The sequence below is a fragment of the Lepisma saccharinum genome, chromosome 11 (genome assembly GCF_977018435.1).
Source record: "Lepisma saccharinum chromosome 11, izLepSacc3.1, whole genome shotgun sequence".
In the NCBI taxonomy this organism is placed as follows: Eukaryota; Metazoa; Arthropoda; class Insecta; order Zygentoma; family Lepismatidae; genus Lepisma; species Lepisma saccharinum.
Genome location: NC_139239.1, coordinates 22,398,193 through 22,412,902, shown reverse-complemented (window position 1 = coordinate 22,412,902; position 14,710 = coordinate 22,398,193). Strand labels below are relative to the sequence as shown.

At 37.7% G+C, this 14,710-nt stretch overlaps 1 protein-coding gene across 1 annotated transcript in view; it reads right to left on the bottom strand.

The window, feature by feature from the left end:
* Window positions 1–14,710, bottom strand: part of LOC145994971 (uncharacterized) — a 35,495-nt gene that overhangs the window by 2,347 nt on the left and 18,438 nt on the right. Inside the window, exons 8-10 of the mRNA XM_083131505.1 lie at window positions 6,837–7,098; window positions 4,792–5,021; window positions 3,721–3,881 (exon numbers count right to left, since the gene is read on the bottom strand). Coding sequence (XP_082987631.1) covers window positions 3,721–3,881; window positions 4,792–5,021; window positions 6,837–7,098 — 653 coding nt within the window. The remainder of the gene's footprint in view (window positions 1–3,720; window positions 3,882–4,791; window positions 5,022–6,836; window positions 7,099–14,710) is intronic.

Here is a 14,710-nt window from a genome sequence, read left to right as displayed (position 1 = left end):
ATCAATATTTTGAACAACTTTTCACTTTTTTCAATTTTCAAGAATGTGAATGTGTATCGGGGTCGAGGGGCAACCCAGGATAAGGTGAAGTGAACATATAACCTCTCCCTTGCCAAGACCGCAGTGCATGTTCGATGAACACATCCTTCTCGAGGTGACCCTGATTTCGCTAAACACTGTGGATCTAGACTGGGAAGTCGATAAAAATCCCTGAAGAGGGGCAGCAGCCTCTCAGTACTGGCCTAGAGTCGATGAGGACATTAGTCCAAAAGAGTCTAGAACCAGACAGTCACAGGCAGAGTTGGAGCAACAGAATGGCTGTGACACTGCAACGGAGTAAACCCTCCAAACTGGCAGGCCGGAAAGCCATAAGAAAGCAGCCCCTTCATTCAGCTAGACTCACCGGAGGACTAATAACCCACGTGGCGTCGAAATTCATTTTATTCAGAGAAGATGTAAGGTAGATGCCAGCAGATCAAATGGAAACGTCAAGGCAAGAAAAGGAACAAAAAATATTATGGGAACATGGAATATAACCTCTCTGACAGGAAAAGAATGTGAGATAATAGACGAGATGGAAAAATACAAGATTAAAATCTTAGGCATAAGCGAGACCAAAAGGAAAGGATCAGGAGAGATGTTGATGAATATTCTCAGGAGTAGATAAGAAAGCAAGAGCAAAAGAAGGTGTAGGTATAATATTTGAAGAAGAATGTACGAAAAAAAAATAGTAAATTGGGAACCAATTACATCAAGAATATTAAGAGTAGATATGGAAATGGAGGAGAAGATATCACTTATTCAGATTTATGCACCTACAGAGGATGCAAATGAATGTGAAAAAGATATTTTCATGTCAAGCTACAGGATACTATGAACAAGGCTAAGGACTTTGCGAGACATGTGATCATCATGGGAGACTGGAATGCCAGAATTGGAAATGAACCAGAGAAAGGGAACGACTGTATGGGAAAGCATACAGCAGAAACAGTGAAAAATAGGAATGGAGAAAGAATGATTTAATATTGTATAGGCAATAATTTACTTATAGGATATACTTCTTTCCACATAAAACAATACATAAACATAGGCGTGCACACAGGGGGCAAGGGGGGCAATTGCCCCCCCCCCCTAATCCCGGGCGAATGCAGAGTCTTAGGAAAAACCAGACAAGATAGAATCAGGAACACTAAAATCAGGGAACAGCTACAAGTAGAATCAATTGAAGAGATAATAGAGAGAAGAACACTGGGCTGGTATGGCCATGTGAGAATGGGAGCAGAAAGAAAACTGAAACAAGTGATGGAAGCGAGACCAGAAGGAAGGAGAGGAAGAGGAAGACCTCGGATAGAATGGGAACAATACCTGTCAGAGATGGTTACTAAAAGAGAGAAGACACTAATGGAAGTTTAGAAATTGGCACAAGATAGGAAGAGTTTTAGCAGATGGCTGAAGGACCCTGACGCCTAACAGCATGAAGGGGAAGAAGAGGAGTATCTGTATCAAAGTGGTATCGGCTCGCCCAACTTTTAATTCAATCTTGTCCAACCTCCTCATGAAGCTATACTATTTAAAAGCTTCAGGAAGAGAAAGTAGGTACCAAGAAAACTGAACACACAAGGTATGGCTATTAAAAAACGGGACTGGTCGTCTGGCGATGTTAGTAGGGGAGGAGGGGTGAGAGGTGGAAGATGTTGACTTTGAAGAGGGACTGTCATCACGCTCTAACCATTAATTAATATGCCTGTGAGATTTGTAGGAAGTGAACCTCAAATTAGAACACTGCTATTTATTTCTGGTGAAATTGAACAAAACAGCAACAGAGTGTCTTCCGTAACTATGAGAGGTGTACAGGGACAATACCATGCCATCCATCTTTGAATGGCACAAATTATTTAAGGAAGGGAAAGAAGAGGTGGAAGATGATGTAAGTGTTGGTTGATCTGCAACATCAAAAACATCCAGAAAATCAGAGAAATTGGTATGATCAGGATTTATTGGGTCAAACAGTTACTCAGCATTACTACATCGAGGTTTAGACTTGATTACGAGAATGCATGCGAAAGAAACAGCCGTATCTCTGGAAGAACAATGCCTGGATGCTGCATCAGGATAACGTGGCAGCCCACAATGCCCTGTCTGCGAAGTGGTTTTTGACTGATAAAAACATTCCAGTGCTTTAGCATCCTTATCCCCGTTGACTTCTTTCTTTTCCTGAAAGTGAAAATTGCTTTGAAGGGAACCCATTTCCAGTCTGTGGAAGCTGTGAAGACGAAAACGACAGAGTTGCTGAAAAAGGTGACAGTTGCAGAGTGGTAACACTGTTTTGAACAGTGGCAGATGTGTACCACCTGTGTATGGACAGTGAAGGGATGTACATTGAAGGTGATACCACGTAATATGTACTTGTTTGCCAGTTAAGGAATTTGTTCCATCAGTCCAGTTCTTTAATAGCCTTGTATTAATGCTTAATAGTGTCTTAGAAATCAGAAAATCTAAGCATTAATACAACTTATAATGACTATTTCTAGGCTCATTTGTAATTTTATGTGACTTCACTTTTTCCTTTTGTTGTATCGTCATGTGAGAACCAGAGGATATAACTCCAACTTATCAAATTTACAGGAGAGGAAATAATGTATTCTTATGAATATGTCCGACTTTTAGAAAGAGTTACTACAATTGGAGATAAGTGACTCCACCTTGCTGCTAAGAATTAGAAGTGCAGATATGTCGATTTGACTCCAAACTTCTGAGGAGTTTATTAAAACAAAAATGAAAACAGCATTTTTAGAGTTACATTCCTCTGGTTCTTATGTGACAGTATATACATGTGAAATACTGAGATTAAAAGCTTAGTAATGATTAAGATTAAAGATAAAGCAAATTTGAAAATTTTAAATATTGAGTAAATAATGAAGTTGTGAACTGTCCGTTTCCTTTCTTTTCCACCCGTTCGATTAAAAAAGTTATATATTCACTTTGTTGACTATAAATTCCACAAGGCAGGTATTAATACTTCTCTAACAGAATTGTACAGTATTTAAAATTCCTTATATATATATATACACACACACACAGTGAAACCTAGCTGCGGTAGCTAAGTCGTTAGGGCATCTGACTACCATGCGAGAGACCTGGGTTCGGTCCCCGGCAGGGAAGAACTGGGACTTTTTAAACCTGTTCAAGCGGCTCTGGTTCGTGGGTACCTGGAGGAAACTCTGGGGGGGAGGGGGGGGGGTAAAGGTGGCCAGGGGCATGGTGCTGATCACATCAACCCCAGCTTCAGCCCAGATCAAGAAAGTGTGGGGCCCTAACCCCACACCCCTATATGCCTTCATGGCATTGTGCAAAACACAGGGGAGAACTTTACTTTACTTTTTTTTTACAGTGAAACCTAGATTATGCATTTTTGAGGAGCCTGTAACTACAAAAACTTACATTGTGAGAAAATCTTAAATTCCAGAACGAAAAATACAACTTTTGGCTTATTGAGATCAGAAAGATAAAAGTGTACAAAGTTAGAAAATATGAAATCAGTTTCCACTGTATACAGAGCAAATTTTAAGATCTGAAAGGGAAATTTTGGGCATCCATAAGGGAAATTTCAAATGGAGCATGGAACATCACTTTGAATCACAATTTTTTCAATCTGCTTTTCAATCATTGGTTCCAAATGTAGCAAAAGTGGATATAAAATTTGAATTTAATAACTCTTACCTGGAAGTTTGCATCTGCTGAAAAAACCCACTTGTTGCTTCAAACGCTGCCATTATTTTTGAGGTTTTCTTCTTCAAAATGTGGTGCTTTAATGGATCTTTCAATTCCACTACATTATCGGCTGAACGACGAGGAGAAGGTTCTGCTACTCTATCTTGCATCTAAGAAGAAGGGGCAATAGAAAATAAGCTACAGAGCATGCAACACAAGAAAATAGATTTAGGCAAAAATAATACAATTAGCACTAAAGATGCATCAATATGGTTATTTTACAGATACTAAGAAGAGTATGATACAAACTATAATGATACCAATATCTGATACAGATCCAACCTGGTATTAAATGGCAAACATTTAGTTCAGAACATGAGCTTCTAATTCAACCTTTTCTCTGTGGATGGTCTAGTACCATGTCTGCAAAAAATTACTGGCCATTATGTAGTAATATTTAGTATATGTTCCACTGTTTATTCCCATTGTTAACAGTGTGAAAATATTTGCAATATTTGTATCATTGTTTTTTTATGATTATAAAGGTTCTGACCTCTTGTGATGGAGTAGTTAGCACAGCATACTACGATGCAAGTGGTCGCAGGTTCGAATTCCAGCCTTGGCATGGGTGTTTGTTATGAGTGTACCTTCATCAATTTCATATCATCACTCATCCTTATCACCACGATCAGCCAAAAGTAGCAGTGTGAAGTTAAATAACAATATGTGGTAAATTATATTATGTTATAAAGCCCCTGCATGTTGCAACATGCTGTGAAGGCATATAGGGGTGGGGGTGTTAGATAGGACTGCACAAATTTACAATCTCGTTCATTCGTGAAGGTGATGTGATCAGCACCACACTCCGACTGCATTTATCCTCAGTTACCCCTTTATTAGAGGCTGGATGAATCCCAGAGTTGCTCCACACAGAGACATTGCTGGAAAAATTTCCCCTTGAGATCATCCAGGGAACTGAACCTGGGACTATCAAATGGTAGTCAAACACCCTACTAACTGGGGCACCTCGGCTCTTTGCTTAAAATTATGCAGGAGCAAATAAAAGAATTAGATACTTACTTTAAAGCCATATTTCTTTAACATAGACTGAACCATAGCAAGTTCTTTCAGTTTAGTAGCTTCCACAATATCAGTAAATGGGACATTCGACATAATTTCTGCAGAGGATCGTGCTCCAATAACTCGGAGAAGGACTGAGTTTGGGACAAAGCAACCTTTAACACTGAATACCAAGTTCTGCTTTTCCACTATTACTGCCTTTTCCTTATAAACCTGTTGATCGACTTTACCTGCAATGGAAAAATGTAAATGATTTAGTATTATTAATCTATTATTTTCTCTCCCTTCTCTTTCTTTCTCTGAACCACTAATGCAATAATTAACACTAAAGATTCAATACATCTAGTAAAGGTATGTCGTGTTCACGAAAAGAACAATCGTCACACTACTTTGAGAAAAAACTATAAATTATTTTTTTTTATTTTTGCCACTGTTCTCAGTGCTTATGTTCACACTGCAACTGAAGTGGTGGGATCAATTATTTCCTTTTCCGAACATAAAGTGCTGTAAAATAAATATAAATATACACATTACAATATTCATTCAATTCAATAAATTGAAGAACTGGAGTAAATTAATTACTCTGCCATGTTGATATGCAATGAAATATTCTGAAAATTTGAGTTGATTTATCGTAACAATTCCTATTTATTATACATAATTATACAGAGCATTCCCTGACATTCGCCATGAGACTTGGCGGCAAGCGGCCGCGCATCAGCACTTGTCTTTCCAGGTGAACGGGGTCCGCGATAGTCACACACTACAGTCTGTTTTTTCACTCTCCCTGCCTTTGCTCTCTTTCCCTTTCTGTTGACGTTGCAAACGGACGCCAGTACAATCCTCCCTCGGAAGTTGTGTTGTGTCGTGTCCGTCTGTTGAAGATTGTGGCTTAATATGGCACCACAAAAGTTTACAATACAACAAAGGATTTATCTTGTCAAGTGTTACTTCAGAAAGAAGAATTTTGGAGAAGTGCAACGAAATTTCCTGGTATTCCCGTTCCACACAGGACCACTATATTAAACCTCGTAAAAAAGTTTAGAGTAACAAGGTTAGTTGTGAATAAAAGTGGAAAGAAAAACCCACGTGTACTTACTGAGGAAAAACTCCATGAGATAGGACAAAGGTTAGAACAGTCTCCTCGGAAATCTATCTGCCGCCTCTCACAAGAAACGGGTGTTTCAAAACTCTCTAGGTCCCCCGATTTGTCAGCCTGCAATTTTTATTTATGGGGAAATCTAAAAAATAAAGTATACAAAGACAATCTGCACACCATCCGTGAGTTAAAAGAGAGTATTGTACGAGATATCAGGAGAATTACAGTAGACGAACTTGCACGTGTAAATGCCAATTTCCTTCGGAGATGCCAGGAATGTGTTGCAGCAGAGGGCCATCATTTTCAAAACACCTTCTGTAGTCAAGGTTAGTACACAATATGAAAACTGTAATTTTAATAGCAGACTCTACCAACTGTCACGGACCCTGTTTGCCGGGAAAGACAAGCGCTGACGACGGGCCGATTGCCGCCGAGTCTCGTAGCGAATGTCAGGGAATGCTCTGTATATAATAGAAATAAAACACCCACACAGGCATGCAAGTAAAACAAAAACAGAAGTCCAACAACTTGAATTTTTTCAGCAATTTGTCAATATTCCCTATAAAAAGAAATATAATTATAATTACATATAATTATATAAAAGATAATTTGCAATTCTGTTCATATTTTGTATTTAGAATACCATTTAGTGATTCGTGTGGTTATTCCATTGATTAATAAAAATGTCATGGTTCATGAAAATTAAGTAAAAACAAGTGTTTATCTATCATATCATGATTATTGTGATCTCTCTATAAATATCTGCATCGACTAATAACAAATTCAGTTTGGAAAATTGCAAATAGACCTTATCATCCAGAAAATTATTCAGAGGATACTGTGTTCTTTAAAAAGATAACAACCAAAGCAACTACACTAGAGTCATTAGTAAAAATGAATCATTTGAAACTTGTAACTTCTAATTTCTGAAGAAGTTAACGCTTACCATATCTTGCTTTAAATAACTCATACATGTTAACTCCTCTTCGAATCTTTAACTGCTTTCTTCTTGTGGCTTGTATATTTATCCTTGCAGCATCTCCAAGCGGTCTCGTTATCTGAACTCCTTCCTTGAGTACTGAATCAATCATGTTCTTCCACGATTTACACCCCACCTGCTTCCTTGGTGGGATTACCTTCTTAGCTGCCTTCTGCCCTTCTGATATGTCTGCAATATCCGCATCCCTAGAGCTCAAGCTTGCAGCTGCCTGGAAATTTGTTTTATCATTAAGAACACTTTGAATGGATAAAATTACTGATATTATTATTAACCAATTAATTTATAAACAGAAAAGCGATTCAAAATAATCTAACACAGTTATTTTAGTGGTTTTATTTTATCTGCAACGTTTTGTCCTGGTTTCCAAGAACTTTTTCAAGCTTACGCCAACATACACAAAAAGTTCTGTGAAACCAGGATGAAATGTCGCAGATAAAATAAAAACCACTAAAATAACTGTGTTAGATTATTTAGCATCTACAAAAAGTGGTTATGCGAACCTTTAAGAAGAACATAGAAAAGCGATTGTTCTTTTTAGGTAGCATAATTGAATGATGCTGTATTTACCAGTACAGTACAGTTTCTTGTGCCAAAATTATGTTGCAATATCTACAAAAAAAACTTAGCTACTTTGTGGATTTCAGAGAAGGCAAAATATTTATGTACAAAATCAACACAGTACAGTCATAGACACTTCTGGGTTGTAGCAACCCCATAGACTTCTAATGGGAACATTACAACCCAGAAGTTACCGTAACTGTATATGTTGAGAAAGCTAGACTACACAGAGTTTATCTGATGAGTTATTCACCCTTCGTCATAATCTAATGGTGAAAAATAATGCATCCAAAATAAGATAAAAAGTAACAGGGAAGGACAGTTGGATGTTTGTACGGTTTCTATTTATTTTAAAAAACAAATTCCATGTCTTCCAGATACAGTGGAACCTCGATTTTACATTTTTCAGGACACCAAGCTGGTAAAACTTAAAATCCGGGAAAATGTAAAATTGAGGAAAATTTAATAACATTTTGCTATGTTGTAACCATCAAACTTTAATTTATAATGCAGGTAGGTGTGAAATCCGGGAATGTAAAATCAGAGTTCCACTCTATTCCTGTTATTTTCAAATAAATTTCCTGATCATTTTGTAGCATTTTTACTTGCTTTAGCTCTGTTGATGGAATATTTTTAGAGTGGAAACATATTTGTTACATATGAATACCAGATGTGCCAGAATATAAGCATTTATAAATAAATACAAGGGTCATCAATGTTACTAAAAGTCCTCCAAATACTATCCATGATATTCTACACAACTTCTCGTTCTTCTAACCACTTCTGAGAACAGTTTAGCTAATTAAATTGTGTAGACAAGAATAGTATTTCCTTGGGCAAAAGTTGCTTTCTTCAGTGAAGGGGCACCAGAAAGTCCTGGGTAACACGGCCTGTCTCAGCAAAATCCATCAATGTGCAACAATATGACACATACATCAGTTTTTGGTGCCGTCCCTCTTCTCATCATTGAGAGAATTCTTCCAATTTTAAACACTCTGAACCAAGAAAACATTATTCTACTGTTTAAGCAGAAACAATCTTCCAAATACAACTGAGCCGACACTGACATAACAGCCAATGACAGTGGTGTCAGTACCAGAAAGAATTTAAATTGTCAATGCTGGTCGATACTTTCCAGAAGCCACAAAAACACTGTATGACACTTTCACTGAGTCTAAAATTTCCTGGAAATTATGAAAAATGCATAATTTTGATTATTATTTACAACAACATAGTGGAAAGGAATGGAATTGTAATTAAATTATACCCATGTGCAATTATGAATATTTTGAAGCAAAACTTTGGTAGATTGCTATGATACAGTTTCAATGATGTATTAAAAGTTATAAATATTCTGAACTACTTTGAATTGTTATAATTTTGAAGTACTGGTATCAGTGGGAATTGCTACGGTTTAAAGTGGTATCAGCTTAGCCCTACTTATGTAATAATTTGTAAATTCGTGCTTCAGATATGCCCGTTTACAGTTTATTTTTTAAACTTAACCCCTTAAGTGTCGATGGCACATACCTAGGTATATACAGTGGAGCCTCGTGGTTCAGAATGTTGGTGTTTGCAGTGAAAATATATATATATATATATATATATAAAAAAGGTAAAGTGTTCCCCTGTGCTTAGCACCACGCCATGAAGGCGTATAGGGGGTGTGGGGGTAACGCCCCACACTTTCTTGATCCGGTCGTGAGTGGGGGTGATGTGATCAGCATCACACCCCTGACCGCCTTTACCCCCCAGGGTTTCCCCCAGGTACCCATGTTATTCGACGCTGGGTAGGCGCCGGGGCTGCTTCCACCGTTAGAAAAGTTCCCGGATTTGAACCGGCCGGGGATCGAACCCGGGACCTTTAGCATGGTAGTCAGACGCGTTACCGACTGAGCCACCGCGGCCACTTTTTATATATATATATATATATATATATACCTATATACCTATATACCTTCAGTAAAAAAAGTACCCAGAATTAGGCTGGTAAAAGTCCAACATTGGAGGTATTGAGAATTCATTTTGTCCGTAGGATGGCAGTACTGTACTGAATGACCAAGCAGAGGGGTAGAATAATATATCCATCAGTTTGTCCACAGCAGCTGTTTACGTTAGTTGTGTTGACGAGTGTCCTGCGATTTGCAGAATGGAGACAAATATCAAGCAAAGAAATTGTTTGAAATTTTGTGTTGCCAACAGACTGTCATGTGCTCATTCGTTGAAAATGCTACAAAATGGTGATTCATGTCTGTCGAAAACACAAGTGTATGCATGGTGCAAGGCTTTCAAAGAAGGTAGAGAAGTTGTTGCTGATTTGCCCCGTTCTGGTCGACCTTCCACGTCGATGACTGACGACAACATCGGAAAAATCAGGACAATGGTGCTTGAAAACCGGTGTGTGTGTGAGAGAGGTGGCTCGTAAGCTTGGCATATCACACATGTCCGTTCACAACATTTTGACTGATGTGTTAGGCATGAAGCACATCGTGGCATGACTTGTTCCGAAGGAGCTGAATTTCCTACAAAGAGCACATCGCAGGGATGTTGCTGAAGACATGACTTCGTGAGCCTCTAGTGGCTCAACCTGCATGAAATGCATCATAACTGGTGATGAGAAATGGGTGTATGAGTATGACACGCAAACAGGTCAACAATCCTTGGAATGGCACTTCGAAAATGAACCAAAACCTCAAAAACCATGTCAAAGTTGCTCAAAAATTAAGGTCATGCTCTTTGTTTTCTTTGATTATCATGGTGTTGTGCACTCAGAATTCCTTCCAGCGGGACAAACTATGAATAAAGAGTTTTATGTGACCGTTATGAGTTTTTGGCCAAAAACTCAACACATGTCCTTGCCCAAGCCCCATATTCTCCAAAAATGGCTCCGTGTGATTTTTTTCTCTTTCCATAACTCAAGTTACCACTTCGGGGAAGGTGTTTTGAATGAATTGAATCCATTAAAGGAAATTCGCAGAAGGAACTCCGGGCGATACCATTTTCTGCATATGAAAAGTGTTTTGATGACTGGGTTAAGCATTGACATATGTGTGTTCCATCTGATGGGGTCTATTTTGAAGGCGACAAAATACAAGGTGATGATTAACCACGTATTTTGTGTTTTATTCACAAATTCCGGGTACTTTTGTACATAGTAGTATATTTATATATCATTTTAATTCTTATATACTTATAATGTATTTATATATATTTATAATTTTATATGTATTTATATTTGGGCTGGGCTGACACTGATATATCGGCATCAGAAAGTATCAGTTGTATTTTGTTCACCGGTACCGGCCAGCGGCCGATATTTTTTGGTAGTTTTGGTCTTTCGCAGGATCCTCAAAATGCTACGTGACATTTGAGGAGTATAATTAATAATTATCATGCAAAATTTGAAGTTTCCATTTATTCGGCAATAATACTGTGCAGAATTGTGTACCTTGTGATTATGTAAGAAGTACTTTAACGCTCTGATTCAATTTATAAATATCTTGAAGGAAAAAACTGATAAATCGATGCTTGTAATTGGACTGAAATACTCACCCAATAATATTAATCAGTATTTTGAACAATTTTCAAGCACTGCTATCAGTATCGGTTGGAACACGACTAAACAACAGTACACAGTCGCAACTATGACAATACACAATTAGTCCCACACCCCACACCACACACCACAATATCAGGGAAAATAATGAGCACCATATTTATGCATAACAAGTTATATTTTAAACTGAATTAGTATTGGTGATTGGTGGTAAGGTTAGTAACTGAGGTTAAGATTCTCCCCAAAAGAAAATATTTATCTTTGCCTAACGTGGACATTTTGTCTGTTGCTCAATGACACAGGACAGAACTTGCCTGTTGCTGCTCTCTAAAGGCATGTAAAAGAATGTGCTGTTGCAGTGTGGAAGGCATTGTGTTAGCTTGCACTAGATTCAACTGCAGGAGGCGTATATAAGATAGTGACTGAGACTTTATGTTATAACATATGTTTTACTTAGCATTGGATCGAATATGTATCTGATGAAAATCAGCCGAAATAGACAAACTTGACAAGGCATATTTTAACATATTTTACACATTTCACGTTTTTACAACACATTTCTTCAAATTTCTCGTAATAAGACATATTTATGTATAATTTCGTAATTATCTTGCATATAATCGGTTATTTTATAATTTATTCTTCGTACCTTTACTCAACAGATAGTTTATATTATTGATGGCAGGATAAGGAAATTATGGATGAAGAAATTAAAGGAAATGCCATATTGACATTGACATTGACATATGAACATTACACTGGTCGACATTTTTTTCAAAAGTTGAACGATGTTTTGAAATGAATAGGTGATTCTGAAAGGATTTTTCATGCTGAATTCAAATTTGAAAACCGTTTTGCTCCATCACGTCACAATTTTTCACAAATCGTGAAAACTGAATAGCATATAGGGGTCTGTTATGGTATTATTGGGATCATTTGGGGTTTATATAATCATATTACAGACACATAGAATAAATAATTTTTGCAAATATAGTAATCAGTGGGACATATATTGAGATTGTAAAATCTATATTATATACTATATTCATGTACATTTTCATTTACACATGTCTAGAAAGAGATATAACATATTGCATTTCGAATTACTGAGACTCAGGATCAAACTTCATTCTTTTTGACTTTCTGCCTTCCCCGACACCCGAAGTAGGAACATCTCTTTTTAACATCCAACAAAAATCTGCCATCATGGAAATATTCCATCGTCCCTGGTATCTCCGTTCCATCTCTGCTATGTGCTTGTGAAATCTTTCCCCATGCTCCTCGCTGAAGTGTCCGAGATTACTCGGAAAGAAATCTAGATGTGAGTTAAGGAAATGCAATTTGAGGCTCATTTTACAACCAAGTTTACATAAATTCGTTAGCAGATTTTCCACAAAATGTTCATAGTTAACGTGTTTTTCATTGCCCAGAAAATGGGCAACCACCATTTTGAAACTTACCCAGGCATCCCTTTCCGTAGCAGTCATTATTTCTTCAAAATCTGCATCCAACATCAGTTTCCGTATCTGAGGGCCAACAAAAATACCCTCTTTGAGCTTACCCTCAGTGACGGATGGAAATTTCCTGGCAATGTATTTAAAGCATTCGCCGTCTTTGTCTAACGCTTTCACAAACTGTTTCATTATCCCTAACTTAATATGCAACGGAGGAAGCAGTATTTTAGACGACTGAATTAATTGCCGTTGTGTCACATTCTTCTTCCCTGGAGAGAGAGATTCTCTACTTGGCCACGTTTTCACTTTCCAATGATTCTCCCTGTCCCGACTGTCCCATTCGCACAAGCAGGTGAATTTTGTGTTCCCAGCCTGGAGACCCAACAACAAAGCTATCACTTTCAAATCTCCACAGACAGACCAACCATGTTCTTCATATTTCACTTTCAGTAGCATGAACCTCAAAGTTTCATAAGTTTCCTTAAGCGACACAGAATATGCAACTGGAATTGATGGGAACACATTACAGTTATTTAACAGAACACCCTGCAGACTAGTCTATGATGCATCAATGAAAAGTCTCCATTCACTTACATTGTAAGAAACACCATAAAATTCTATGACTTTCCTTATGTTGTTACAATAAACAAGGTTTTCGTCCTCAGTAAAGTATGGGAGTAGCTCTGTCTCTCGATGCCTGTACCATGAGAAATGTGTTCCTGGAGACAACAGGTTTTTCTTACTCAGTCGGGAACCAAGAAGTTGGGCACTCTCCTTTGGTAAATTTAGGTCTCTTACGAGATCATTCAGTTCATGTTGTGTGAAAGGTTGCGGAGTGCCTGTACTTGTACCAGGACAGAAATCGTCACTGTCATCATAGTGAAGTGCTGCAATTATCACTACTCGTACGTGGTACAGGTACAGGTACATTTGGCCCATGAGGCACGGGCCTAATGGCCGATTGTATGTTGTTGGGATAGCTCACATTGCTCTTGTTCTTAGCACTGAAACCGCTAACATCAATAGCACAGAAATAGCAGTCATCAATGTGATTTTTTGGTTCCCGCCATACCATTGGTATTCCAAATGGCAATGCTTTCCTCTTGCCACACTTCCACAATCGCAAAGCTTCCACACATGTTTTGTAAACTTCATGCGGGGCCCAGTTTTTGTCCTGATCACCTACTTTAACACCAAAATATTCGTGCTAACCAGACCTCACAAATGTGGTGATACGTTGTCTTCGCCTCTTCACTACATAGCTTCCACAAATGTAACAGAATACATGGGGCGAGTTCAAACACTTCCTGGACGACGACGACATTGTCTCTCGACACAACACAGCACGAACTATCGACAATGACGAAAACTTTATCAAATATTTTCCATTCCCTACTGCTAATTACATATATAATATCTACAATACACTTAACTAAGGTTTTCGGATCACGTAACCTTATACACGGTAAATAAATTAAAAACTGTACTATTTGCATTAGTTGGTATCGAATAACAAAACTTAGAAACAAATTTATTGAATCATTCATTGTTACTAGGCATCTTCAGCAATTTTGTTAATCATATAATGTAATAAGAGGTGCACTGCCATCTATCGGGAATATTATTAACTTCTAATTTCTGGGCAGGAATTACGATTTATACAACAATGAAGATTTCTAAATAACTGAGGGTGATACAACAAAAACAAGGTCACTTCTGAAATCAGCATCAAATGTAGTTTCAGAAACCACAATTAGTTTCCAAACATCAGAACCCATGTTGACCAGTGTTATTGAGGAAAAACATTCTCCGTCATTGTTGTGCGGGCATGAGTACCACAGGACAAGAATTAAACAAGTTTCAATTGTTCTCATTTTTTGCCTTTTTTTAACTTCTCACAACTATCAGTCAGAAGTAAAAATAATATTCGGTACATTCCAGCCCCTACTCTATCAGCAATCGAACATGGGAGTTTCAAGATCACTTGTCGTTTGAGCGAAGAACATTTCAGTGTGTAGCAGTGTGAGTGAATAGAATTCCACGAACAGGAACTTCTATGGCAAGATTGTAAGTGCACTGTGGAACGGAAATAATATTGAGTGTAACATGTTCCGGCAAAAATTTTGTGGGCTGTTTTTCAGTTTCTATATAATAAAAATCTACTTAAAAAGTTGTGTTTATGTACTGATTGCCTAAATTTATCAGAGCTGTATCAAGCTGCCAATTATACTTTAGTTTTCACAAATGTGTAA